Below are 27,909 nucleotides of genomic sequence, written 5' to 3' on the forward strand. Positions count from 1 at the left end.
GCACAAGCACATTACAAATATTGCTTCCTCTGCATCTAAAAAACTTGGTTTTCTCTTTCGCTCTCGGCGTTACTTTTCTCCCAAACAGCTGCTCACTCTGTATAAATCGCAAATCCGCCCTGCCATGGAATACGGGCGCCTCCGTAGCCAGGTGGGAAGGAGCAGCAGTGCGTAGCACACGCTTCTTGATTAGACCGGGGTTCGAACCTGTCACCACCAAATACGGAGGATGTGGAAAGGTCAGGGAATGACCACCGCATATCCCGGAGCAATATGGCCTTAGTTGCTAATGCTCCTAAAAACCAAATAACTAACTAACTAACTAACTAACTGCCATGGAATATTGTTCCCACATCTGGGGTGGTGCCCCCAAAACCTCTCTCAGGCATCTTGATTCCATTCAGAAGAGGGCAGTTAGGTTAATTAATGATTCATCTCTAACAGAGTCTCTCCACTCGCTGTCTCATAGACGCACTGTTTCTGCTGCATGCCTCTTCTACAGATACTTCCATGGGCACTGTTTTTCTGAATTGGCTTCTATAATTCCCGCTCTCTCTTTCAAAACAGTCCGAACACGTGCCGCCACCAGTCAACATCCATTTACTGTCCAACTTCAAACCCACAGAACCAACTTTTCATCTTCCTCATTTATTCATTCAACTGCCGTTTTCTGGAACAACCTTCCTTCATACGTATTTCCTGAAAATTACAATCTACAGAAGTTCAAGTCCAATATGAACAAATATCTTCTTTCGTCTTCTCAACCTCCAACCCAAGCACAGTACTAAGTACTATAGGTTATAATACCTCTCGTGTTTGGGGTTCTCATAAAAAAAAAAAAAAAAAATTGGGAAAAATGCAAGTTATAAGAAATCTTGGGCAAAGGATGCTAAGAAAAACAGCAATGACTTCTTTACTTATATAAACTCTAGAAGAAAGGGGATGAATCAGGTTGTTCCACTTGATATCAATGGTTCGACGGCTGATGACCCTGCTCAGATAGCTGACAAACTGAATAAATATTTTTCATCTACATTCACATATGAGGAATTCTGTATGGAAGTGGAGAATAGAAGCTAATTAAACTCTAACAGGGAGCTTAATGATTTTGTAATAACTAAGAGCAAGTGGAGGAAAAATTGTTGAAGTTAAACATCAAAAAGGCACCTGGGGCAGTTGGGATCTATCCAGTTATATTAAAGGAAGTAGCAAAGGAAGTAAGCAAACCCTTAGCCGTAATTATGACAGTATTCTAGGACTCAGGGGATTCAGTCCCCATCGACTGGAGATATGCAAATTTATCCCCAATTCACAAAGGGGGATGAAAGGGTGACAACTAATTACGGACCTGTTAGTTTAACTTCTGTTCTATGGAAAATAATGGAGTCACTGGTTAAAGAAGTATTGCAGGATCATCTAGACAAGACTTCAGTAATAATTCTTAACAGCATGGGGCTATTAAGGGAAAGTCGTGCCTGAAAAATTTGATTGGATACTATGATGTGGTTACAAAGGAACAAAATTCAAAAGATAATTTTGATATCATATACTTGGATTTCAGGAAAGCTTTTATACTGTTGTGCATGGAAGACTACTATACAATTAAGGGCAAGTTGCTACAATGGATAAAAGGGTGGTTGAGTGGGAGAAGACAGAATGGTAATCAATGGATGCTGCTCTTCGTAGACTAAATTTAAAGGAAAAATGAGAGTAGGTGTGTGTTATAGACCTAATGAATCTGATGAGTATAATGAGCAACTGTACAGGGTAATAGAGTGGGCCAGTAAATTAGAGTGTCTTATAATGGGGGATTTTAAATTCCCGGATATTGACTGGAATTTGTGGGTTGGTCACTCACACTGGCAAGGCTTTTGTGGATTTATTGGATGATTGTTTTCTACAGCAGCATTTTCGGGAGGAAACCAGAGGGAGTAATACTCTTGATCTGATTATCAGTAGTGATTCTTCATGCATCAAGAATCTGCAGATAAAGGAACCACTATGTGGTAGTGATCACAGTGTGCTGAAGTGGGATTTACTCAAAGAGGTAACTACCATCAAGGATAAAGGGAAGGGTTTCTGCTTTCGTAAAGGTGACTATGGTGATCTGAGACAGTATTTAAATTCTATACGGTGGAACCAACAGCAAATTCAAAATGGTAAGCATTCAAAAAATTAATCTTGGAAGCTACTAGGCTTTTCATACCAGCAAAGAAATACTGTTGAAGATTTAGGCCTAAATGGATGCCAGATGAACTAATTAGACATGTGAGAGAGAAGAAAAATGCATGAGATACATATAAATTAACATGTGACACAGAAGCCTATGACAGATATAAGCTGGTCTGTAACCAAGTTACAAAGGAGGTTAGGCAGGCGAAGGGAGATTACGAGAAATCTTTGGCAAAGGATGCAAAGAAAAACAACAAAGAGTTCTTTACTTATGTAAACTCTAGAAGGAAGGGGATGAATCAGATTGGTCCACTTGATATCGATGGTTCTACTGTTGATGATCCTGCTCAGGTAGCTAACAAATTAAATGAATATTTTGCATTGACATTCACACATGAGGAGTTATTCAGGGAGGGAAATAAAAGAGGTGTCAACTCTGGCAGTAAGCCAGATAATCTTGTAATAACTAAGAGTAAAGCGGAGGAGAAATTGTTGAAGATAAACACAAGAAAGGCACCTGGGGTGGATTGAATCTATACAGTTATATTAAAGGAGGCAGCAAAGGAAGTAAGCAAACCCTTAGCCATAATTATGAGAGCTTCCCTGGTCTCAGTGGAGGTACCCATGGACTGGAGATGTGCAAATGGGACCCCAATCCACAAAGCAGGATCAAAGGGAGACACAGGTAATTACAGACCTGTTAGTTTAACTTCTGTTCCAGGGAAATTAATGGAGGCACTGGTTAAAGAAGCAATGCAGGATCATCAAGACAAGACTTCAGTTATAGCTCGGACACAGCATGGGTTTGTTAAGGGGAAGTCTTGTCTGACTAATTTGATTGGATACTATGATGTAGCACAAAGGAACTGGATGCAAAGAATAACTTTGATATCATATATTTGGATCTTAGAAAAGCTTTGATACTGTTGCACATGGAAGACTGCTGTACAAATTGGAGCAGTGTGGCATTGGAGGCAAATTGCTGCTATGGATAAAGGGATGGTCAAGAGGGAGAAGACAGAGTGGTATTCAATGGACACTGCTCTTCGTGGACTAATGTTATTAGTGGAGTCCTTCAGGGTCCATTGTTATTTTCTGTATTCAGTAATGATATTGATGATGGTATATCAGGCTTAATGTCCAAGTTCGCAGACAATACGAAGGTTGGCAGGGTTGTTAATGACCGTACACTGCTGCAACAGAATCTAGATGAGTTGAGCAGATGGGCTGAGAGGTGGCAAATGAAAGAGGTGGCAAGTTGATACGTTACAGAGTAACGTATCAACTCTGTGGTACCACACTAACAGTTGTAGAGAATGAAAAGGACCTGGGGGTAATTGTGCAGGCAGATATGAAGTTTCTGAGCAGTGCAGACGGTCTGCAAGAGTAGCTCATGTTATCTTGTCAACGATATACAGGAATTTTTCTAGCAGGGATAAGGTGTTATCCCCTTGTATAAGGCAATGGTCAGGCCACACCTTGTGTACTGTATACAGGCCTGGAGGCCTCATTTTAAGAAGGATGCAGAGAAGGATGTGCTCCTCTCTGTACTCGTTCCACTGTTGGAAAGAGTACAGAGAAGGGCAACAAGATCAGTGAATGGAACAAAGGGTTGATCTTACAAAGAAAGGCTTAAGTTTTGCAAATTACAGTGTCTGGAGACTAGGCACCTGCGAGGTGATCTGATTGAGGTGTATAAAGCCTTGAATGGTTTGAGCATGCTCAATGCTGGTGGGATTCTTCCTCTTGCTCAGAATAATTGCCTGAGAGGGCAAAATTCAAACTGAGGAAAGACGGTTGTAGGATAGACGTGCGGAAGTTTGCCTTTAGCCAGCTGGTGGGTGATTGCTGGAACAAACTTCCATCTGTCATAGAAGTTGATAGCTTAAATAGATTCAATGCAGAACTTGACAAACATTTGGAGCGAGTGGACGGGTGAAATAAGGGTTTTTTTTTTTTTTTTTTTTTTCGCTGATGCTATATAAGCTTGCTTTCTTGAATCAGGTGTCTTTGGTAATGCTAATGTTATTACTGGATTACCCAGGTTCGGTGTTGGGCCCACTGTTGTTTTGTATATTTATCAATGATACTGAGAAAGGTATATCAGGCTTAATGTCCAAGTTTGCAGATGATACAAAGGTTGACAGGGTTATTAATGACAGTAATGGCAGTGTGCTACTGTGACAGGATCTAGAAAAGTTAGGCAGATTGGCTGAGAAGTGGAAACTGAAGTGTAACATTGACAAATGCAAAGTACTGGATATGGTTAGAAGCAACCCCGGAGAAATGTACCAACTGTTTCGTACTACACTCATGGTGGTAGAGAATGAAAAAGAGTTGGGAGTAATTGTGCAGTCAAATATAAAGTTTTCTGATTAGTGCAAACAGGCTGTCAGAGCAGGTCATGAGGTACTGTCGATGATATACAGGAATTTTGCTAATAAGAAAAAGGATGGTTGCACATGGAAGACTACTGTACAATTAAGGGCATGTTGCTATAATGGATAAAAGGGTGGTTGAGTTGTAGAAGACAGAGTGTTAATCAATGGATGCTGCTCTTCATATACTAAAGTTATTAGTGGATTCCCTCAGGTTTCGGTGTTGGGTCCACTGTTGTTTTGTGTATTTATCAATGATACTGATAAAGGTATATCAGGCTTAATGTCCAAGTTTGCAGATGATCAAAGGTTGGCAGGGTTGTTAATGACAATAATAGCAGTGTGCTACTGCAACAGGATCTAGAAAAGTTGGGTATATTTTTGCTTAGAAGTGGCAACTGAAGTTTAACATTGACAAATGCAAAGTACTGCATATGGGTAGAAGTAACCCTAGAGAAACGTACCAATTGTGCCATACTATACTTAGGGTAGTAGAGAATGAAAATGACCTGGGAGTAATTGTGCAGTCAGATATAAAGTTTTCTGAGCAGTGCAGACAGGCTGCCAGAGCAAGTCATGGAGTATTATCAATGATATACAGGAATTTTGCTAGTAGGGAAAAGGAGGTGATTATCACTTTGTATAAGGCAATGGTCAGGCCATGCTTGAGTACTGTGTACAGGTCTAGACACCTCATTTTAGGAAGGATGTTATGTTGCCTGAGCGAGTACAGAGAAAGGCAAAAAGATTGGTGAGAGGTATGAAGGGGTCTTCTTACCAAGAAAGGCTTAAGTTCTGCAAACTGCAGCATCTGGAAAATAGACACCAGCAAGGTGATCTGATTGCGGTACATAAGGCCTTGAATGGGTTGAGCAGGCTGAATGCTGATGGAATTCTTCCTCTTGCTGAGATTACGAACCTGAGTGGGAATAAATTCAAACTGAGGAAAGACAGTTGTAGAATAGATGTGCGGGAATTTGCCTTTAGCCAGCAGGTAGTTGATTGCTGGAACAAACTTCCATCTGTTGTTTTTGAAGTTAATAGCATAAATAAATTCAAGGAGGTACTGGACAAACGTTTAGAGGAAATGGATGTGTGAAATGTTTTTTGTTTTGTTTTTTGGCTGATGCTACATATGCTTGCTTTCTTGCATCATGTGCCTCTACTACTACTAATACTATGTATCACAAAGTATACCTCAAACATGAAACATATTGGACTGGTTTGGAAGAAAGATGTATGAAGTACATATTCTAATTCAAAAGAATAGTGCCCATATATATAAATATCTACAAAAAAGACATGCAGTAGAAACTGAATGTTTGTGTGACTGGGAGCAGAGTGGAAAAGAGTAGAGCAGATTGAAATGGAGTGAGTTTGTAAGAAAGGAATCAATTAAGCTCCCTTCTGGATAGAGTCTATGACTTAAAAGATTCTGAACACATACTACAGATAATCAGTATTCTACCAAGGACAGTTGCAAGCGCATAACTCAACAACCACTTCTCCATATCTCCCTCTCCTTTATCTCTCTATATCTACCATCCTCTCGCAATTCATCAATCACACTTTTCCTTAATCTCAGTCTTCCATTCAGCCATTCCCTCCATCACATCCTTCATCAATGTCTCATCTTACAACAAATGTCCAACCAATTTCTTATCCACCTTCTGATTACTTCAATCAAACACTTCTTACCAACCCTACTCAAACACTAAAGACGAGGGGGCAATATTCCGTCAGCAAAAGATTAGAAAAAAAAACTGTGTACCCTTTACGCATGAAAGAGATTTTATGCGTAAACATCTTTGACAAAAATCAGAACCGTTTTAAAATCGAACAGCTAGAACCAAAATCATGAATGATGTAGCATTTTATGCTCACGCCCACTACTTACTCTACTGAATCAATGCTAGTGACATTAGCGTCATACTTCAGTCTGAAATATTTAGTATGAACGGTGTAATGTTTTATGCACACGCCCACTGCTTACTCTTCCGAATCAACGTTTGTAAGAGGTTAAGCCAATAGCCTAATTACCCATTTGTAGTCATTTGTTGAATAGTATGATTGCAACAATGCAAGTATTTGTATTGTTACAATCTGCATTTTCATTACATTCCATTGTTAGGTGACTAGATGTTTTCACATCAATAATTTTCTGAGTTATTACCATTGCCAATTTGAATTTGTATGTCATCGAGTATGTGAATAAGACAAACCGAGAGATTAGCAATTTGCAGCGACAGATCATTACAATCATGAACAAGCACCCAGAGTTTTGACATTGTTGAAATCACAAGAAAACTATCCATCGACATGCTCAACAGCATCAAGATCATGAGTCAAGAAGTCACCTGGTACTTGCTACATCAGCCCATGTCGGAGAGCTCCACAGTGGTAGTTTACATTCCCACTGTTTTGCCGATCGAGCAACAGAGAGTGAGGAAGTCCAACAAAGAGATGAAAGAAGAGAACCTTCCAGAGGATTCATGTGACATATGGAAATAAAATTGGTTTGACAAATATGAAAAGAGACCACACCACTTGGGCCATGTTACTCTGTCATGCTTTGTCGCAAATTACACATTCAGCGCTAACGAGATCTGCAAGAAACAACAGTATCCATGCATAATATGCTATCAAAACCATGACTTGGCTCAGAATCTCAACAAGTACAAGTGTGAGATGGTAACGCTGCACATTCCATATCGCAATGAAGACACAGAGATACCGTCAGAGATGACATATGTCAAGATCTATAATGACAATGAAGAGCTAATACTAAAACAGTGTAAATTGTATGAACTGGACTTGGACGTTTGCAAAATGATTGAAATATGTAAGATGATGTGTTAAGACAACGACGATGGTGACCCTGATGGAGCATGTGGTAATTACCTGCATAGCCTTGTAACGCGACTGCGAGAAGATCCCTTTCGAAACTTTTACAATCATCCAAACAGTAAGATGAATGAAGATCTAAAGCTCACCACATCCAACTGACCCGGCGCAATTGCAAAGAAACGCGAAAACTTGATGACCAGCGAAGACTTCTGCAACTTAATGAGAATGGCTAATGACAAGCAAAAGATTCTACTCACGCATATAATTTAGAGTCTGTTATCTCTCAATCACAAACCGATTCAAATATTCTTGACCAGCCCAGCTGGTTGCGGAAAAGCGTTTATGATTTGCCTCTTGATGGAAATATACAACCGCTTCAGTAATACAGACGGGTACTGTAACACCTACATTTCATGCGCTTCAACTGGTAAGGCTGCAATTACAATAGACGGAACTATTGTGCACACTGCCCTAAAGATATCCATTTTGAGAAACCTGCCTGTCAATAATACAGATCACTGTTTAAATACATCAAAGCGGCAATAATCGACAAAGTCAGTATGATCGGTGTCAGCTGTTATTGCAAATGGACACAAGGTTAAAACAGATAACTGGAAATGTTGAAACGAGCTTCAGTGGGCAGGACATGTTCCTAATCGGGGACTTATGTCAGCTACCTCCAGTTCAATCAACCCCAGTCTATAAACAGATAAAGCAGCGTATTGCCAGCCCCACTCTCTGGCACGATCGTAAATACTACGAACTCGATCAAGCTATGCGCCAATTGAACATTACATTCTCATATGTATGTTAACCAAAATCAGTAATGGAGCTAAATTAGATCAGAATGAGCAAGAACTCATCGAATCACGTTTCTTCGCTCGAGAGGAAGCCAATCGCCTCTACCCAAACAGTATACGACTCTACTTGGAAAATAATTCTGTCAACGAGTACAACTGCGTAATCCTCAGGGCCGCAGAGGAAAAAGTGGAATCAGTTGTGCAAGACATCTTCATGGGTTGCACAAATGCAGAGCAGGAATCACACATTCGCCAGAAACTCTATAAAATGTTGGTTATCAACACTGGCAAATTACCCTACGAGCTCCCACTGGTCATTGGAAAGCCATATATCATCACCACCAACATGGATGTTAACTGAAGTCACTCTTTCGCACGTAACTGACATCAATGGACTTTACATCATCTTGCCGACCAGCAACAAGAGAGTCTACCATGGCCTGAGAAACACTACATTCGCCATCAATCTACAAAATGAGTTTACCAGGCTTGTGACTAATCGGCTACAAACAATACAGGACAGCTTGCTCGAATTCATCCACAATAAGAAGGAACTCTCAGTTCTCTCACTCAACTGTCAAAGCCTACGGGCACACCACGCTGACCTCACAACACTGTTAGACAGCAATACCAAATCTTGATACTATCTGAGACTTGATTAGAAAATAACAAGTGTCAGCATCCCGAACTTCAATTGGGTGGTTCAGTTCAAGCATGAAACCAAACGGACACCTGGTGTCACAAGATAGCACAAGAAGGACAAGGGGCACATAGTTATGACATATTTAGATGTCAACTATCAACAAACAACTGGTCTGACAGTCACTATTCGGCCTGTTGGCGATATATATATATATATATACAGCAGAGTGCTTTTTACCCAACGGCCAAGTTATATTTACAATGGTTGTCTATGTTTCTCCTAACAGTGATATACAGGTTATAATTGACTTCATTCATTTCGCTTTGCTCCTGTCCTCAATTCAAGGTGCAGCACTGTTAAAGAAAGATTTACATAAAATACCCATGATCATGAGCGGCGATTTCAACGTTAACTTCGGATTGGAAGAAACTAAACCGTTAATTACTTTTCTGCAAGAAACATTCAATCTTACAATGAACACTTATCCCTGAATCTCAACTACAAGATAGGGTACATCAATTGACGTTGTTTTTAAGAGGTTTTTAGATAGGTTGCAGTTGCAAGTATATGTCTCTTACTTCAGTTATCATAAATCCATTGTATCTTATCTTCCAGCTGAAACTATTGAAATTTGTGAATGATCAATAAAATATTTACAATACAAAAGCCCTTTTATTTCATAATCAATACATACTTCTCGGAAATGACGTCACTGACATCACTTCCAGAAAGTAACTGAGTTAGTGTCAGACCCTATCCGGAAAGTAACTGACACCATTTCTGTTTCATAAAATTGTGACAAATTGGTTTTACTACAGTCTGAAATTTAGTAGGTTCCACTAAAGATTTTTACACATCAAAAAGTAATGTTGTCAAGAACATAACAGAAGACCTAATTTTTAGATTCAGAAGAAGCAAAATTTGTAATATGGTTATAACAATAAAGGTTAGGAGTCAGATTTACACTCAATAAAGTTATATGTAGGACCCTGTCTAGAAACATGAATATTTGTTGAAGATGAGCATGGGAACAGCAGCAGACTATTTTGTAAGAAATTAGTCAGGACTGGGTTTTAGAAGTACTGAAGGATTAACTAAGTTTTCTTCTCCCTGCTGGAGATCAGCATTTATAGATGGTGGATATTCAAGATGTTGTAAATGTTTGTGTAAAATTGCTGGAACAAACTTCCATCTGTCGTTGTGGAAGTTGATAGGTTGAATAAATTTAAGGAGGAACTGGACAGGCATTTGGAGGGAATGGTGTGATTTTTTTTTTGGCTGATGCTGCATAAGCTCATACATTTGCTTTCTTGCATCACATGCCACTACTACTACTAAAATAGGGCTTACTGAACTGGAAGAATGCATTGAACTCTGCCATACTGTATTATCAACAATTATGGAGAGGATTCCTGTGAATAAGAGGTGATTAATATATAAAAGGAAATGAGTAGAAGAAAGGACAGGACCTTGAAGAACTCTTGCATTAGTTCAGAAATCTGAAGACGAAGTCAATTATCATTATGCATAATGAATGGTTAAAGTGAAAACTGGTTACCAAATTGTAAAAACAGAAGGTAAATCATAAGATGGAAATGTGCACTTAGAAGTGCCTCATACCAAACATAATAAGAAATCTTAGAAATTTCATGACAACTGCTTGGGATTCTCCAAATTTCTACCTGCAATACCCACAGATGAGTTATATAAGCTATGATATCACCACTAAATTGGCACAATGACAATCTATAATGGCAATTAAAAGGTTTAAAGTAACGAAAAATTGGTAATTGATGGATTTCTCTACTATTTTAGAAAGAACTGAAATAAGTGCACCAGGACAATAACTGAAGCTACCAAATTATCCTCTTTTCAGGAATGGCTGAATATAAATGAATTTTCCCCTATAAGAGTATAACAAGTTGGTTAGAGCACAGGTTCTTAAACTTTTTTTTTATTCGCGACCCCTTTCCATAAGACAAAATTATTAATAACCCCAGATTCCTTTTCGCGACCCCAGAGGGATTGTGACCCACAGTTTAAGAGCCACCGGTGGATAATAATTTCAATAGTTCTATAATAAATATTTAATTTAATTACGTTTATCAATGTTTGCTGCGACCCCCCAGAATCTTTTTTTGTAACCCCTCCAGAGTCATGACCCACAGTTTAAGAACCCTTGAGTTAGAGTATGCAGTGTATTACAGTACATTATTATTATTATTATGTCTAAGGTAGCACCTAGACTTCCGTCTATCTCCACCTGATAAAGTTGACTTTGTGCAGAACCTCTGCAAAATAGACCTGTATGGAAGGTCTCTTCGCCATCAGGGAGAAGCTGTCACCTGCACAGCCGCTCCCCGATGGCGAATAGACCCTAATGGCCGCCCATATTCACTTGGTGCTGGGCCTGGTCTTCTATTTTAAGTGCCTCATGCACAAAAATCCCGCACCCACCGGAAGTAGTGCTATACCGGTAGGTGCCAGCAATCCCGCTCCCAGGCTGAGAGCCAGCAAAAAAAAAAAATAAAAAATAATAATAATAATAAATAAATAAATAAAATAAAATAAATAAATAAAATACATACACACACATAATATAAACAAACTAAAAGAAAAAAAAAAAAAACACAAATAATCAAAATGTATATAACCAAATCTTAATTAGTAATCATTAGATTATTCCAATGTCTTCTCCGTTGAAAAACAGTTACACAGAACTCTTGCAGTGCTTGAAATTTATCCTGATTAGCAATAAGGTCACTTTCACAGCCTCTAACTAAATTACCAATCTTCACTTTTAGCCTTTCTCTATGTTCAACATACAAACTACAATCATATAATAAATGACTCCAAGTCTCAGGTTGACCGCAAGTGCATAAAGGAGAGCTGACTAGACCAAAGTAATGTAGTTTAAAATTTAATGAGCCATGGCCAGTTAAAATAAATGATGTTACCATAGAAGGAAAAAACCATTTGTTGTTACTATCATAAGTAAATTTAACTGTTGGAATAAACAATCCAGTCACCTCCCCAGTTGCACTAAGATCCCATCTCTGTTGCCACATACCAATCAACTGCGTTAGAACATTTTTTTTAGCTTTAGCTATCTCTATAGTGACATCAGATGTAATATTCATGAAAGAAACCACTATGCCTTTTTTTAAGTAATAACAAAGGGCCCGATACACAATGTACAAGTCTAGAGGCAAATGCCCGGCCAAAACCTGCATAGCATTCGTTGAGACTGTTCTGCACAAATTAGAAATAACATAAAGCATTGAGCGCTGAATCGATAACAATTTCTGTTTAAATTTAACGTTAGTAACTCTGAAGTACCACACTGATGCTCCGTACGCAACTATGGGTAAGAATACTGCCTTGTAGTATAAATTTAAAACTTTCCTTTTCAACCCCCAATCTGACCGTGTTAATCGAATTATTGCTGCACTAAACTTTTTAATTTTTTCGTGTAAGTAATTTAAATGTGGGAAAAACGATAATCTATCATCAATTCTTATACCTAGATATTTCACCTCAGATACTAGGGGAATCTGCCTCCCCTTAATTAAAGCTTTTGGCAGTCGCGCATAATTTAGTTTCCCCTTAAGAAGCATCATAACAGTTTTAGTTGTAGATATCAATAGTTTGTGCAGATCGGCCCACGACACTAGACTTTCCAATACCTGGGCCACTCTTATTTCAAGCACAGCCCTGGATTTACCAGTAACACATAAAACCAAATCATCTGCATAAGCAATCTTATGCAGATTTTCAATTGATTGTTCTAGCCATAAATTAAGTACTAAGTTCCAAAAAAGTGGGCCCAATACAGACCCCTGAGGACACCCTCTCGAAAGATTCCTATTAAACTGTAGATGCCTAGCTTTCAGTATAATTTTCCTACAATACAAATAACTCTGTATCGTCCTATACAATAAGTCTGGACATTGCATACCCCTTAATGCAGACAGAATACTCTCATGCCACACCATGTCAAAAGCTCCAGTAAAATCTATAAAGATAGCTAACACATACTTATCCTCTGCCTGGTTGGTGAAATTCATGAGATCATTAATGGCATCCTCCGTAGAATGCCCTCTCTTGAAACCATACTGATAAGGCAGGGTCAAACCAGTTTTCTCCATGACTTGGTTCAATCTTAAAAATAACAATCTTTCGAAAACTTTGCCAAGATTGGCCAATAACGAAATTGGTCTATACCCTCTTGGGTCATTTGGTTTTTTACCCGGCTTAACTAACAGCTTGATCAAACCAACTTTCCAGATCCCAGGAAAGGTACCTTGAAGTAAGCATTTATTATACAAGTTTAACAAGATGTTAGGATAAAGCTCAATCATTTTAAGAACAGCGATATTCTCTACTAAATCGATTCCTGGGGCTTTGGAAATGTTAATTTTCTTAGAAACAGCTCTCAATTCCTCTAAAGTAAATAAGCTAATATCAACAGACCCAAGGTATGTTACATTAGAGTCCTTGATGCCTTCTTGCTCTGTTGTCTCCCCCCCTTCTTCCTCATGAGGAAACAACTCCGATGTTATTGCCTGCACTGTTGTAATCCAATCAGTTGTTTCCACTCCATTGACGATTACGGTATTCATTATCTCTCCAGGTCTTACTTTATTCATACTTAGTTTATAAATTAATCCCCAAGGATCTGTATTGCCCACACTAGTAACTAGATTTCTCCAAGCCTTTAATTTACTCTCATAAATAGCCCTATAATAAATTTTCTTTTTGTTCCTATAACATGCATGATAAAATTGAGCCTCATTCAGCCCCCACCGCCTATACCTCTGATATGCCTTCCTACATAAAAATACTTCTTTCCTTAACCCGGATAATTCCGCATTCCACCAATTAACAACTCACCTCTTAACTCGTTGTCTTCTTGAGGCACAACTGAGGGCTCTAAGCAATGAAGACTGAACGAAAGCAGCATACTCACAAGCATTTAAAAAATTCAAATTAACCATATTGTCTCCTGAAAAATCTAAAGCCACTGACCGTGCAAAACTAGACCAGTTAATCTTCTTATAAGTAAATCTAGTTAATTCAAAATTATCAAAATCTAAAGAAGTATTTAAATCAGCCAAATTAATATGAAAAACCAAAGATCTATGATCACTATTCGTATAGTCCGTTTTCACAAGCCAATGACAGATTCGTCTGGATAACCCCTGAGTAACTATAGTCAAATCAATATTCGACCTGCCATGAACATTATTAAAAGTATAAGGCTGACCTGATATATTGACTATACACAAATTATTCATTAAAATAAAGTCCTCCATTAAGCGACCTCTCTGATCAGTCATGCCGCTAAATCATAAGTTAGACTTTGCATTGGAATCCAATGCAATAATTAAATTACTACAACCAATTTCACTGAAAACAGTTTCCATATAATGGATAGAATTAACAATTTCATGACTTGGAGGACAATAAAGAGATATTAAATTAAAAGTCAACCTAGGAGTACTAATGTTCACACATGTTGAGTTCTGACTACACAGCCCAGAGAGGACAGTTACCTGCAATAACTTATTAAAGACCACAATTGCTGTTTTAGGTTTCACATCAACTAAACTCGGGCATCAGCAGGAAAACCAACAATTTTATGTCCATGTGCAAAGGAACCAACATACGGCTCCTGCATACACAAAATGTCAACACTTTCTTGCACGGCCACCATTCTAATTTCATCAGTAACCGCACGACATCTTTGGGCATTGAGTTGAACCAACTTAAGCACACTACCTTCATCTTTATGCTGAAAACTACCATTCACATTAAAAGTACTACAGTTATCCATCATAGGTACGCGTACTGGCGAACTCTAGGGCCTTTTTTATACTCAGGACAACTACTACTCCTTAATGAGTGATCATAAGCTCTACCTCTGCGCTTGCAGTTCACACAACATGGATCTTTATTTTTATTTGGGCAATCAACAAAAAGATGGCCACCCTGAGCACAATGACCACACGACACAGTCTTGTGTGTGCAGTGTTGTATAGAGTGGCCATACCCCAAACACTTAAAACATTTAGTCACAACTGTAAAACGCCTGAATTTGTGTGACGTATATCCAAAATACAACCTGTCATTACACATCAAATTTTGCAACATATGAGGAGCTACCCCAATCACCCAATTATTAAACCTTGCCTTGGAACTGTTACTAAATCTAAAAACAATGCCCTCTCTGACCTCTTGCTCCTCATATCCATAATCTTGAAGGTTTTTCTTATATAAATCCCTAATAATATCCTCCTGAGTTAATTCCTTAGGTACATCATACACTAAGATGGTAGGGTTCTGTAACTTTACTTTATCCAGATTAATACCCTTTTGAAAAAATACCTCTGCCTTACTGAGTTTATCCAAATCCTTATCATTATCTGTTTCAACTAAGACTCCTTTATTTCGTATAGCTCTTAGATTTCTAATTTTTATTTCTTGAAACTTTTCCTTTAATGTGTTAACAATAACCTCTTTGACTTCCTGACTTGACTTATACTGTTCTGAGGACTACTCAGCCCTGAAAATAACCTTATTATTTAATCTTGCCACTTTGCTCAGCTTCCTGTTATTATCCACCATACAGATATCATTTAATATTACCTGTTCACCTAATTGTGGCTGGCTGAATCCAGCCCTAACCTTGTCCGCATAAGTCCCCTTTTGTTCTGCAACATTAGTTAGAAAAGGCTGCCCTCTTACAATGTCATCTAATAAACTGGCACGCACCTCCATCTCCTCCACCCTTGTTTTAAGACGTCCATTGTCAATGACTAATGCTGTTGATATAGTCTCCATGTCTATCCATACGTCAAGTAAGAAATTAGTTGCAGCTTTAGTCACTTTATTATTTTCACTAGTCATGTAGTCAATAACTTTTTTTTTCAACTTTGTTACAAGCTCAAAAATAGTAGACCCGTCAGGGTACCTCTGCCTTTGATCCTGTATGTTAGCCACAATTATTTCACTCTCACGAACATTTGTGCCTGTACTTCTTCTCCCCGATTCCGAATAAAAACTATCTACATCAGAAACCATATTATCAGGCTGAATATCCGGAAAATCAGTTATCTTACCATTTGACAAATCATTTGTGAAATCTGTTACGGCAACATCTTCTTCTAACTGCACCCCCTGTTCAACCATGCAGCCAACTTTAACTACGTTTTCCACACCACCTACCTGGATATGAGAATCAGCTTTACCAGACGTCCCAGCTTTAGTATTCACACTAACAGTACTCATTGCACCACTACTTAAAACACTACTTGCTTTAATATTTTTAACTTTAGACGATTTCTCAGAAACTTTCTTTACAGAATCAGTATTGTACAACGTGGGAACTCTGGAAGGAAGTGGGGGGGAAAGCTCCAATCTTCTCTTCCTTCCCCCCTCCTTTACCAAGCTTCTTACTATTAATTCTGCCTTCCATTAACTATAATAGTCGGTTCAAAGCAACCGACTATTATTAACTGAGACGCAACAATATTATTAACTGAAGATTAGTTAACTACGCCAAAAACTATAACGCCAATAAATAAATATATCAAGAATTAATGTTACAACACAAGAAAACAGTAGCAATCGAGCTATCAACCAGACCAGTCTGCAGTCGCGGAGAACTTTTGCCACACACCCGAGCACTAGCCTAGTCACCAGCAAACTGTACTGTAATACAATGCTTCCATTGTATTACAGTACAGACGTTAGTTTTTATTTCTTAAATTAATTGAATTTTTTCTTTTTCTGTGACTAATAGAAATGAAAAGTAAATAACTAATTATCTTGCCAACGATTAATTACTAATTAACTAATAACACTGGTCAACACGTAAAATGTTACGAAAACGAAAATACCCAATCTTGACTAATTTTATGCTGCTGAACTCAAAAATAACATTAAAATTTGCCAATTGGCTCTTGTTTTCGAATTACAGTGGAATCTCATATTAGTGAGTTATTACACATAACTCGGCAAAATGCATGGGAACACCTTACTGCAGCATGCAAGGAATGCATATGAGTACTACTGTGGAGAAGTCATACATCTTTTGACAGCTTTCCTTATCTTTTTTCTTTTGTAGCAGCATGTAGCTTTATGAGGATGTTGGAATAATACTTTGTCATCAGAGTACAGCCCTTCTGAAGGTAATCTGAATTCCACCGTGATGATCCCAAAAAACTGACAGCATCACCTTATTGGTACTTGGTTGCACCTTTTCTTTTTTGGAAGTGGTGATTCTGCATGCTTCCATTGTTTTGACATTTATTTAGTTTCAAGATCATAGTGATGGATCCAAGTCTCATCCATGAGGACTAGCCATTAAAAATACTCCTCTTGCTTTTCCTAGCACATTGACAACATTTCATATGCAAATTGTGAACTTTCCTTCTGGTAAGGAATCAGAAATCTGGTTCCAAGACTTCTGACCCCTTATCAGACACCTTACTCATAACGCAACCGTTGATGGATGATGTTCTCCAACAGTTGCATATGACCCTACACTAATTTGGAGTTCTACAGTTAGTTTCTTTGATGCTAATACAGCAATCTTCCAGGATTAATGCCTCAATTTTTGCAACACTCTTCTTCCATTACAGCAGTTGCTGGGCATCCTAGGATTTCTTTGTCATGCACTGAGGTTCTTATACATTTGAATTGTTTATACCAACATGCAATAACACTGTAACAGCAACCATTTTTTCATGAATTGTTTTGGGTGTTTTCCCTTTTACAGAAAGAGGAACTGAATCCCTGATCTGTATTCCACTTTATCCATTGTGGCACTTCACTCCATTCAGCACTGCAAATAAAAAAATGTATTGTCAGATGGAAACCAAACTTTGCGTGGTTGGTATAGAGATTTCAAGGTATCAAACAAAAAAAAAAAAAATAAATAAATAATAATAAGTAATTCATCTTTCTGTCACAACAACTTCTTTGACTTCCTGACTTGACTTATACTGTTCTGAGGACTACTCAGCCCTGAAAATAACCTTATTATTTAATCTTGCCACTTTGCTCAGCTTCCTGTTATTATCCACCATACAGATATCATTTAATGATATCTGTATGGTGGATAATAACAGGAAGTGAATACAAATTTTTTTTTGACCCCCCCCTATATAGTACTTAGTACCTTGTGGAAGTTGAAGAGATAAATGAGAAAGAAGAGTTGGTTCTGTGAGTTTAAAGCTGGACAGATGCCGACTGGTTGCGGCACATGGCCTCAGGACTCCCTCCAGTTACTAACTAGCAGAGCAGAGGCAGCGAGATTATACACTAGCTACGCGGTTCTCAACTGGGGGTATCTTGAGCGATATCAAAGAGTACCTCTGGCATTGATACAAAATATCGAATTTTCATGTGCTTAGTTTTTAATAAAATATTTATCAGATAATTGTGCAATTTTACCGTGTATTTATTTCTGATTCACTAAAATTTATGTTTTGGGAAAACTAATCAAAACCAAACTATCTGGCCTATCATAGTGCTGAAGTAAAGTCACGTGATTTCTTCACAAATCACTTCTGGTATATATTTGTCTAGTACGAGTACAAGTTGATCTGTAATAGTACCACAAGAAAAGATTGGCTAAGAGAGTAAAGAATGGGGATAAAGAATTTTTCCGGTACATAAATATAATGAAAAAGAAAGCTGATCAGATTAGACCCTTGTATGCTGGGTGTGGGAAAGTCTTAGATAACCCAACACTGGTGTTGCAGATGAATTGAATAGGTACATTGCATCACTTTTTACTGACAAAACACCCTAAGTATAATTTCTAGTCAACGAAAGTCGTGCTGTTGTTTACAAAAATTTACTTTGTAACTAATGTACTGCACTTCACGAACAGTAGCCATATTCCCCTACAGAGGTAGCTGTTTGTAATTAGTGTTCCACTGAAATATTTTTTTATTGCATCTCTAGATGCAGGGAGGAACTGGATGTTTACAGTAATTATTCACTAAGGAGTACTGTTATTTACAAAAATTACTAGGCAACTGAATATTGAATATACTGAAGAAAATATATTCAATATATATATATTTTCTTAAATATATATATACAATCAATTTTTAGCTATTTTCCTTCTCTTAGAAATATGGATGTATAGTAGATACGAGTCATAGAAATGCTTTGTGTTGAGTTTGTGCTGGAGCAATGTGGTGGTTTTTATGTGTAACTATTTTTAATTATGAATAAAGTTTTATTCATAATTCAATCATGAATAAAGTTTTAGTAAGAGGAACAAAGAGGAAAGTTAGATTCTACAGAAAGAACAGAAAATCCTGAGAAAATATGCAGGCTCGGGGACGCTCCTGAAACTGAGGGCTTCCTTCAAATTGAAAAAAAGAGTAAATTGTCAACACTTGCACTCCACATTCCTTTATGTGTTTGTGGTCAGTGCATAGTAACCAACTCTCCCAGGCGTCAGTATATTGTGCTTGCACTTTAGTGTATTCCACAGCCAGTTTGCTGGACAAAAAACCCTGTACCTGGAGACAAAAAAACCATGCAATCTGATACCATCTACTGTTGGCCAAATCTGTCTTCTTCTTTTCGAATGCAGGTTGTACAATGACTTAAGAAAGACTCTGCTGCAGGCTGTGCCAGGTATCTCAGAACAGCAACCAGAGCCTCTACTCCAAACACCTGACAATCTAAAGGCATTTCAATCCTATGCATCCCAAGTCTTTGAGCACAGGAAGCAGAGCTACACTGTTGTTACTGCACCTAATAATACCTCTTTAGTGACTTAAGGATCTATATTTGCAGGCCACCACCTTCCTTCTTTTTTTTTTTTTCACGTGCTCTGCCTGGAGTTCCCACTCTAGTGCAGCTAGTTCATTTATTTATTTATTTTATTTTATTATTTTTTTAAATTTAATATTTTACTTATTATTTTTTAAAATTTAATATTTTATTTTTTATTTTATTAAATTATTATTTTTTTTTTTAAGAAAAGTCGAGAAAACTGCAATATTACAGACCAAGTGGAGAGTGTAATCATAACCATTCACCAAGTCTGTCTATGAGCAAATCAGCTCCAGATAAGAAAAAAAAAAACAAAAAAACAATGGCATTATCAAAATGAATATTTGAAATATGGCTTCTATTTTGTGGTGATGAGCAGAACAAACCCCTCTATGTTTAATGTGTGAACAGAAACTCAGCAATAACTCTATGAAACCCACTCTGTTGATGAGACATTTTGAAAGAAAGGTTAATGACAGTAATCAAGGTATGCTACTGCAACAAGATCTAGAAAAATTGAGATGAGCTGAGAAATGGCAATTGCAGTTTAACGTTGGCAAATGCCAGGTACCGTATTAGGTAGCAGTAACCAGATTAACATACCAACTATATGGTACTACTACACTCATGGTAATGGAAAATGAAAGAGGCTTGGGGATAATTGTGCAGTCAGATATGAAATTCTCTGAGCAGTGCAGAAGGGCTGCCAAGACAACTGATGGGGTTTTGTCAATGACATAAAGGAATTTTCTAGCAGGGATAAATAGGTGATTATCTCATTATACAAGGCAACAATTAGGCCAAACCTTGGGTACTGCATACAGGTCTGGAGATTTCATTTTAGGAAGGTTGTGGATCTGCTGAAATAGGTAAAGAGAAGGTCAATGAGATTGATGAGGGGAACAAAAAGATGTTTTTACCAAATATTTCTTCAGTTCTGCAAATTGTAGCATCTGGAGACGACACCTGCAAGGTGAGCCATTAAGACTGAGTGAATTGAGCAAGGTCAACGCTGATGGCATTCTTCCTCTTGATCAGACTACACACATGAAGGTGCATAAATTCAAACTAAGGAAGGGTGACTGCAGTGTGGAAGTTTGCCTTCAGCCAGCAGATGGTTGATTGTTGGATCAAAGTTTCATCTGTTGTTGCGGAAGTGGCTTTGAATTAATTCAAGAAAGAACTAGATGAACTATTGGAGAGGATGGGCAGGTGATGTGAGGTTTTTTTTTTAAGTTGATGCTGTATACTCTTGCTTTCTTGCAACATCTGCAAATTACATCAATGAAAAAGTTTGGTCAAGCAGTTGTTTGACATTTCTAAGGCTTCCATCTTATGCATTTGGCATAAGATGGAAGCTTGTCTAAACAAGCTTCTTATGGATTGCTGAATGTTTTCTGCAACTGGGTATCCAGTTTTCTTTCTGATCGCTCCCTACGGGTGATGACAGATGGCTGTCTTCTGACTTTTCCACTAATGGAAGTGCTCTTCAAGGTTTAGTTCTTCCTCCCACTCTTTTCCTTTTGTATATTAATGACCTTCATCCACTGATTAGAAAGCCTATCCACAGTTTTGCAGATATAGCAAACTGAATTCCACCTTCCTGTTTGAGAAACTTTGCCCTGCACAAACAGCTTCATCTTCTCGAATATCCACCAATTCTTTAAATACTGATCTCCCGGTAATTCTCCAATGGACTGGGGGGGGGGTTAACTTACTTAATCTCAATACTAAAAGTCAGAGTGCTGTCTTATATCTAGCAAAAAGGAGTCTACTGCTCCTATGCTTATCTTCAATGCCACTCAGAACTCTAGAGAAGATCATGTATCCCTATTAGTGATTAGCCTGGCTTCCAATCTCACTTTGCATAAGCACATCACAAATACTGCTTCCTCTGCATCTAAAACACTGCATCTTTCACTCTTGGTATTACTTTTATTCTAAACAGCTACTCATCCTGCAAATCTCAAATCTGCCCTATCATGGAATATTGTTCCATCTTGGGTGGTGTGCCAAAAACCTTTCAGGCTTCTAGACCCTATTCAAAAGAGAGGAGTCATGTTAATTAATGACCCATCTCTTACAAAATCTCTCCACTCTGTCTCATAGACATTCTGTTTCTGCTGCATGCCTTTATACAGATACTTTATAGGCACTGTTCTTCTGAATTGGCATCTATAATTCTCCCTCTCTCTTCAAGACAATTCTTAACACGTGCTACACCCAGTCAGCATCCTTTTATTGTCCAACTTCAAACTCACAGAACCAATTTTCTTCTTATTTATCCCTTTGGCTTCTGTTTTCTCGAGCAACCTTCCTTCACATGTGTTTCCTGAAAATTACATTCTACAAAAATTGAAGTCTAATGTTAACAAGTATCTTTTGTCTTCTCAACATGTCGTCTGCCACTATTAATATTATTTACATTAAAAAATTTGGCATACATGTTTGTGCTCATCAAGGAAAGTCAATGAAACACTACACATAATCACAACTGTACTATGTTCTTTGCAAACAGTTTTTTTTGTGGTCACAGAATGTTCAACATTTTCTAGATCAACAAACTGCATATCTGTCATTTTTTGTCCATAGAAGGTTGCTCAATCCATATGCTTAAAGGTGGTCCTTCGGACTGAAATGTTTTTCTGAAGCAAAGTGTGAAGATTACAATGACTATGCTAATTCCTTGGCTCATCTAAAAGAGAGAGGTAGTGGCCTTTAATTTTTAGATGACATGTGATACTGAACATTTATTGTAGAAGATTTGTTCTTGCAAGGTTCTTCTTTTGGAGGTGTAACTCAGTCTTTTAAGTTTACTAATAAATTTTCACCTTTTTTGGCCAAAGAAGATGTATAATTAAATCGCAACTCCATGTCTTCCCAGTTCTGGGAGGCTGACTATACCATTTAAATTTACTTTTTTCTCCAGACATATTTGGAAGCTTTAGATGGCTGATATTCTTCTTCAATGCTTGCATCAAATTGTGAACCTATTTGATTAGACTCATCTTTTGATTTCTAGTCTAAAATCTGATTCATGGTCACTGGTTTTTTGTGACATCACTAAAGATGCTTGTTATACTAGATAACAAGCATTATTAACCTATCTGATATAACAAGTGTACTCAAAATAATGTTGCAAGCAAACTGTAACATAATCACAACAGTGCATGTCAAATGTATTAAAATTGATAAACCCCACTGGAAGAAAACAACTTATGCTGATAGTGTAATGAACCAGTTATTTCTCTGAATAAATTCATTCACTTTATAATGCAACCTATTTGACTATCCTACTTAAAATCAAACCTATGTAAAATTAGTACTCAAGGTCAGAAACAGTTGATGAAATGCTTGAAATAATAAACTTCAAATACAGTGTCCTATTTCAGCATATCCCAGTGGATTTTATCGATTTTTCATTGTTTAAGTGATTAAACAATAAAAAAAAAAATTACATATCCCACTAATCAAAGGTAAATGCAAAATTAGATTACGCTTAAAGCCACTCTTATGAACATTTAAAAAATTCATTGTATATTTCTGTTTTTTGATAAAAAAAAATAAAATAAACAAATCTTTAGTTGAGAGGAGTGCCAATACATCTTACGTGGTCTTGGGAAGCCTTCTAATTGGAATTGGAGCACTGATCAAAATGTTTAAGACGCATTGACATAAACTTAACTTATCTGTAGGAAATGATTTTAAGCATATTTATTTTATAACAATCAATCAGAGAGATTTATTGAACTATAACATGAGGCAAATTCCAGAAAAAGGGCAATAAATCTGGGAATTTTAAGGGAAAGCTAGTTTGGAGGGGAAAGTTCCCACTGAATCAAGTCCTTTGTTGTGGGTAGCTTTTTTTTTTTTTTTTTTTTTTTTTTTTTTTGGTAGTTGTTGGCGCATAGGCTTCTGTGGCCATAATGCACCTCCCAAGGTTTTTGCAGTACTTTGATCCAAGCCCGAGGCGGGAATCGAACCCGCGACCTTTGGGTTGCCAGGCAGGCACTTTACCCACCCGGCTAGCCCGGTCGGCGTTGTGGGTAGCATGCCTACACATTGCTGATATTATTACTTGGGCATTTATGGCACCTCAATTACTTTTGATCACAGTGCGATGGTTTTATGTAATATGTCTGTACAAAGGAGTGCTCACCTGCTGACGTGCATGTCCATGGGCTGAAAACACTGAAAAACTTACAAGGAGATATGCCCTAATAACATGAAGCAAAAATGCATCCTTGTAAGTTTAAATAATAACTGAGCTATGATTCAAATCAAACTTTGCTGATTCCTTGTGTATTTATAAAAGTAATAACAAAGTTTCAAAATTTCTTTTAAAAAATTCTATTTTGGTGTGCCTCACAATTTAAGATACCCTATTAGGGTATCTTAAATTGTAAAAATATAATTTCTTTAAACTTGAATGTTTATGCTAATATTTCAAAAGCCTTCTATTTCACCAAGATTAATATTTCAGCTAAACTTCCCAAGGAAATTTACCTTACTGATTGTAGATGGTCCTTTCCAGAGAGAAATCCCATAACATTATCCAAACTTTCTGCTCATCACTAACATATTCATTATTATGCTGTTTAATATTATAATAAAATTATATCTGAAGAAAGAATGGGGAGTGGGAGGGAAAAAGCAGACAGCTTACCGGGTGGTAAATAGCCTGTCCTAGACATTCTTCTTTCATTTTCATCGTCACTAACTCGATAATCTGAATACCCACCATCAGAATCATCATATGGCTCTTCATCAAAATCTAAGTGATGAATTCTTTTATAATCTTTTACCATGTACGATGGAGGTCTAGAAATCCGGCCTGACCTTGTGCGTGGCCTGTGACGCTTTTTTTCTTCCTTTTCTTCTTTTGAAAGATCTGGTATGTTAGTCTTACCTTCCTCTTCATCATTTTTTCTGCCCCAACCTTTTCGTGGCCTACCTCTACCTCTACCTGATAAATTTCCTCTAATTCCACTACCCTTTCCACCTGTGCTTGTTGGTCCTTTTGAATTTTTTGCATATAGCTCTGAGGGATAAATAACTCTGTAAATGATTCTTGTATTTGTGGCTTGATCATACAGTACTGCTCGTCCTCCATTGTGGATTGCCTTTGTAACTTGCTGTTGTTGCAAGACATGAGCTATTTGTTGCAACTGCTCTTGGCTCAAAACCTGAGTTGAATGATAAGTATTACCTTGCTGAATAATTTGAATAGGATTTTCACTAGAACCCAATGGTGCTGAAGTCGATTTCGGTGGTAAAGTTAAGTGAGCAAGGCTGATTCCTACTGCTGGAGTTATAGAAACACCTTGGGCAGTTTCTTGTGATGTTAGAGTGTCAGCAATGCTTACTAAATCATTTGTTATCACAGATGCGCCTGACTCTTCGACAATGTGCTGATGATTGTCACCTTCCACATCTTGTGCATTATCACAGTTCACATCATTACAAGAAACATCAAGTGGCAAAGCCAGTGCTGATTCCCCAACTTCGGTATCTGTAACATATTTTAGCGTTACTGTTTGCACAGTGTTTGTCTGAGATGGCGAACTCCCATTTGACAACACATTACTCTGTGTCTGAGTGATGTCAGAAGCAATACTCCCTACCGCATACACTTCACTATTTACTAATGTTACCTGCTCCGATGTACCCTGAAGATTAACAATCTCTGAACTATCTTGGAGATTAACAATCTCTGAACCATCTTGAAGATTAACAATCTCTGAACCATCTTGAAGATTAACAATCTCCGAACCCCCAGAGTCAATTATTTCACTCACATGCTGAATGAACGCATGATGGTTATTTGATTGTAGCTCCCCATGTACAACAGCAACAGCATTTTCAACACTTTCGTAGGATACTGGAACCTGTCCAAATTCTTGTGACGCTTCTTGAAGAGCCTGCTGAAGAATATCAGTTGCGTTGACATGTGACGTGCAGACCACTTCATCAGATTCTGTTGAAACTCCCAGATCACTAATATCGCCATTCAAATTGACGTTCCCATTTACCATGAGGATATGTTGTGGTTCAGGCTCCGCCATTTTGAACAGCGAACGTTGGTCCTACGTTAACATATATTTTTATAGTTGGCCACAATTTTTCGCTTTTAAGCTCTAAGTGAAATAATAAAAAACTTAGATTTAATAATAAACTAATATTACTAAAAACAATATCGAATTTACTGGCAAAGTAACACAGCCATTGAAACGTCACACGTTACTACCATTAGGTTAGAAAATACTCTCGCACTATGGTTCTACTTAGACGGCTCTCCATTGATGAATATTTTTAAATACAGTTTTTATAATTAATGAATAGTTAACGTTAATCTTGCATTATAAATTATTTTGCAATTATTATGATACTTGAAACTTTTAAATTTAAGAATAAGCTTTTCTTTAATTTTGAAATTATTTACAAAATTAAAAGCATACCATTTTCAGTTGCGTATGCGACTTCTAAAACCTTAAATACCATTTGGGAAGAATAGCTTGATGCCCAGATGAACCTCGGTGGTCCGGGGTGCGGGCTTCAAACCCGTAGCTGATTAACGTCGGAGTGGTTCGATTCCACCCTCTGGGCGAGGTGCGATCAATTTTTTCTTTATCAAGCTTTTAACGCTTTTTTTCTTTATAAATTGTAATACTGGAGTCGAAACTTCAACAATAAATAAGCCTATTAATGTATAAATATGTATTTCTGAAATATATTTTTTTTTAAATGCTACTTACAAATTTAAAAAATACAATCAATTCCTTTTTTTCCAAAAGTAAATTGATTGATACAGTTTGCTTTTAGAAAATAAGTGCATCTTAGGTTACGGATGAGCATAACATAACAATGTAAATAAATCCATAGTACTGAGAAACAGTTGATGTTTTTTTTTGTTTGTTTTTTTTTTTTTTTTTTTTGCTTCGATTGTTCGTTAACTGCTCTAGAATTTCAGACTCTATCTCCTCTAACCGCCCCCCTTCTTAGGCATGAAGTAAACGTTAATATTCGGAATGTGTCTTGTTCCTTATTGTAATTATTACTTAAAAAAGGATGACAGCTGCGTGGGCTTTCATTAATCTCAGTGTTTCATTCACGAGGCTTCAAGAAAACAAACTGGGGTAATTCTCTTTCACGAAATACCCCGGTTTGCTTTCTTGATAGGACAGCTGGCCTGGAAAATCGCGAGACCTGGTGTAAAGTAGTGAATCTTCATGCATTAAGAATCTGCAGATCAAGGAACCACTAGGTGGCAGTGATCACACTGTGCTGAATTGGGATTTACTCAAAGAGGTAACTACCATCAGGAGTAAAGGGAAGGGTTTTTGCTTTCGTAAAGGCGACTACGATGGTCTGGGACAGTATTTAAATTATATACAGTGGGACCAACTGATGATGTTACCAACAGCAAATTCAAAATGGGAAGCATTCAAAGAACTTATCTTGGAAGCTACTAGGCTTTACATACCAACTAAGAAATATTGTTCAAGGTTTAAGCCTAAATGGATGTTAGATGAACTAATGAGACATACGGTACAGAACAAAAATGCATGGGATACATATAAATTCATGGGTGACATGGAAGCCTATGATAGATATAAGCTGGTCTTTAACCAAGTCACAAAGGAGATTAGGCAGGCAAAAGGCAGATTATGAGAAATCCTTGGCAAAGGATGCAAAGAAAAACAGAAAAGAGTTCTTTCCCTATGTAAACTCTAGAAGGAAAGAGATGAATCAAATTGGTCCACGGGATATTGATGGTCCAACAGTTGAGGATCCTGCTCAGGTGGCTAAAAAACTAAACAAGTATTTTGCATCTACATTCACACGAGGAGTTATTCAGGAAAATGGGAATGCCAGAGGTGAAGTAAACTCTGGCAGTGAGTTAGATAATTTTGTAATAACTGAGAGGAAAGGGGACGAGAAATTGTTGAAGCTAAACACAAGAAAGGCACCTGGGGTGGATGGAATCTATCCAGTTGTATTAAAGGAGGCAGAAAAGGAAGTAAGTAAACCCTTAGCCATAATTATGAGAGCTTCTTCGGACTCAGGGGAGGTACCCATAGCCTGGAGATGTGCAAATGTGACCCCAATTCACAAAGGGGGATCAAAGGCTGACACAAGTAATTATAGACTTGTGAGTTTAACTTCTGTTCCAGGAAAATTAATGGAGGCACTGGTTAAAGAAGATCATCTAGACAAGACTTCAGTTATAGCTAGGACACAGCATGGTTTTGTTAAGGGAAAGTCT

At 37.6% G+C, this 27,909-nt stretch overlaps 1 protein-coding gene and 1 non-coding gene across 2 annotated transcripts in view; one reads left to right on the forward strand and one right to left on the reverse strand.

The window, feature by feature from the left end:
* Positions 1-25,708, reverse strand: part of LOC150084683 (uncharacterized) — a 169,296-nt gene extending 143,588 nt beyond the window's left edge. The window contains exon 1 of the mRNA XM_090376321.1: positions 24,310-25,708. Within this exon, the coding sequence (XP_090232447.1) occupies positions 24,310-25,708 (1,399 nt within the window). The remainder of the gene's footprint in view (positions 1-24,309) is intronic.
* A 455-nt stretch (positions 25,709-26,163) lies between these two features.
* On the forward strand, positions 26,164-26,250 carry TRNASTOP-UCA (transfer RNA opal suppressor (anticodon UCA)). Its single transcript has one exon. It is a non-coding gene; the product is annotated as a tRNA-Sec (tRNA).
* Positions 26,251-27,909: the final 1,659 nt, after the last annotated feature.

Source organism: Mastigoproctus giganteus, chromosome 6 (assembly GCF_048544385.1).
Source record: "Mastigoproctus giganteus isolate SK-2022 chromosome 6, ASM4854438v1, whole genome shotgun sequence".
Classification (NCBI taxonomy): domain Eukaryota; kingdom Metazoa; phylum Arthropoda; class Arachnida; order Uropygi; family Thelyphonidae; genus Mastigoproctus; species Mastigoproctus giganteus.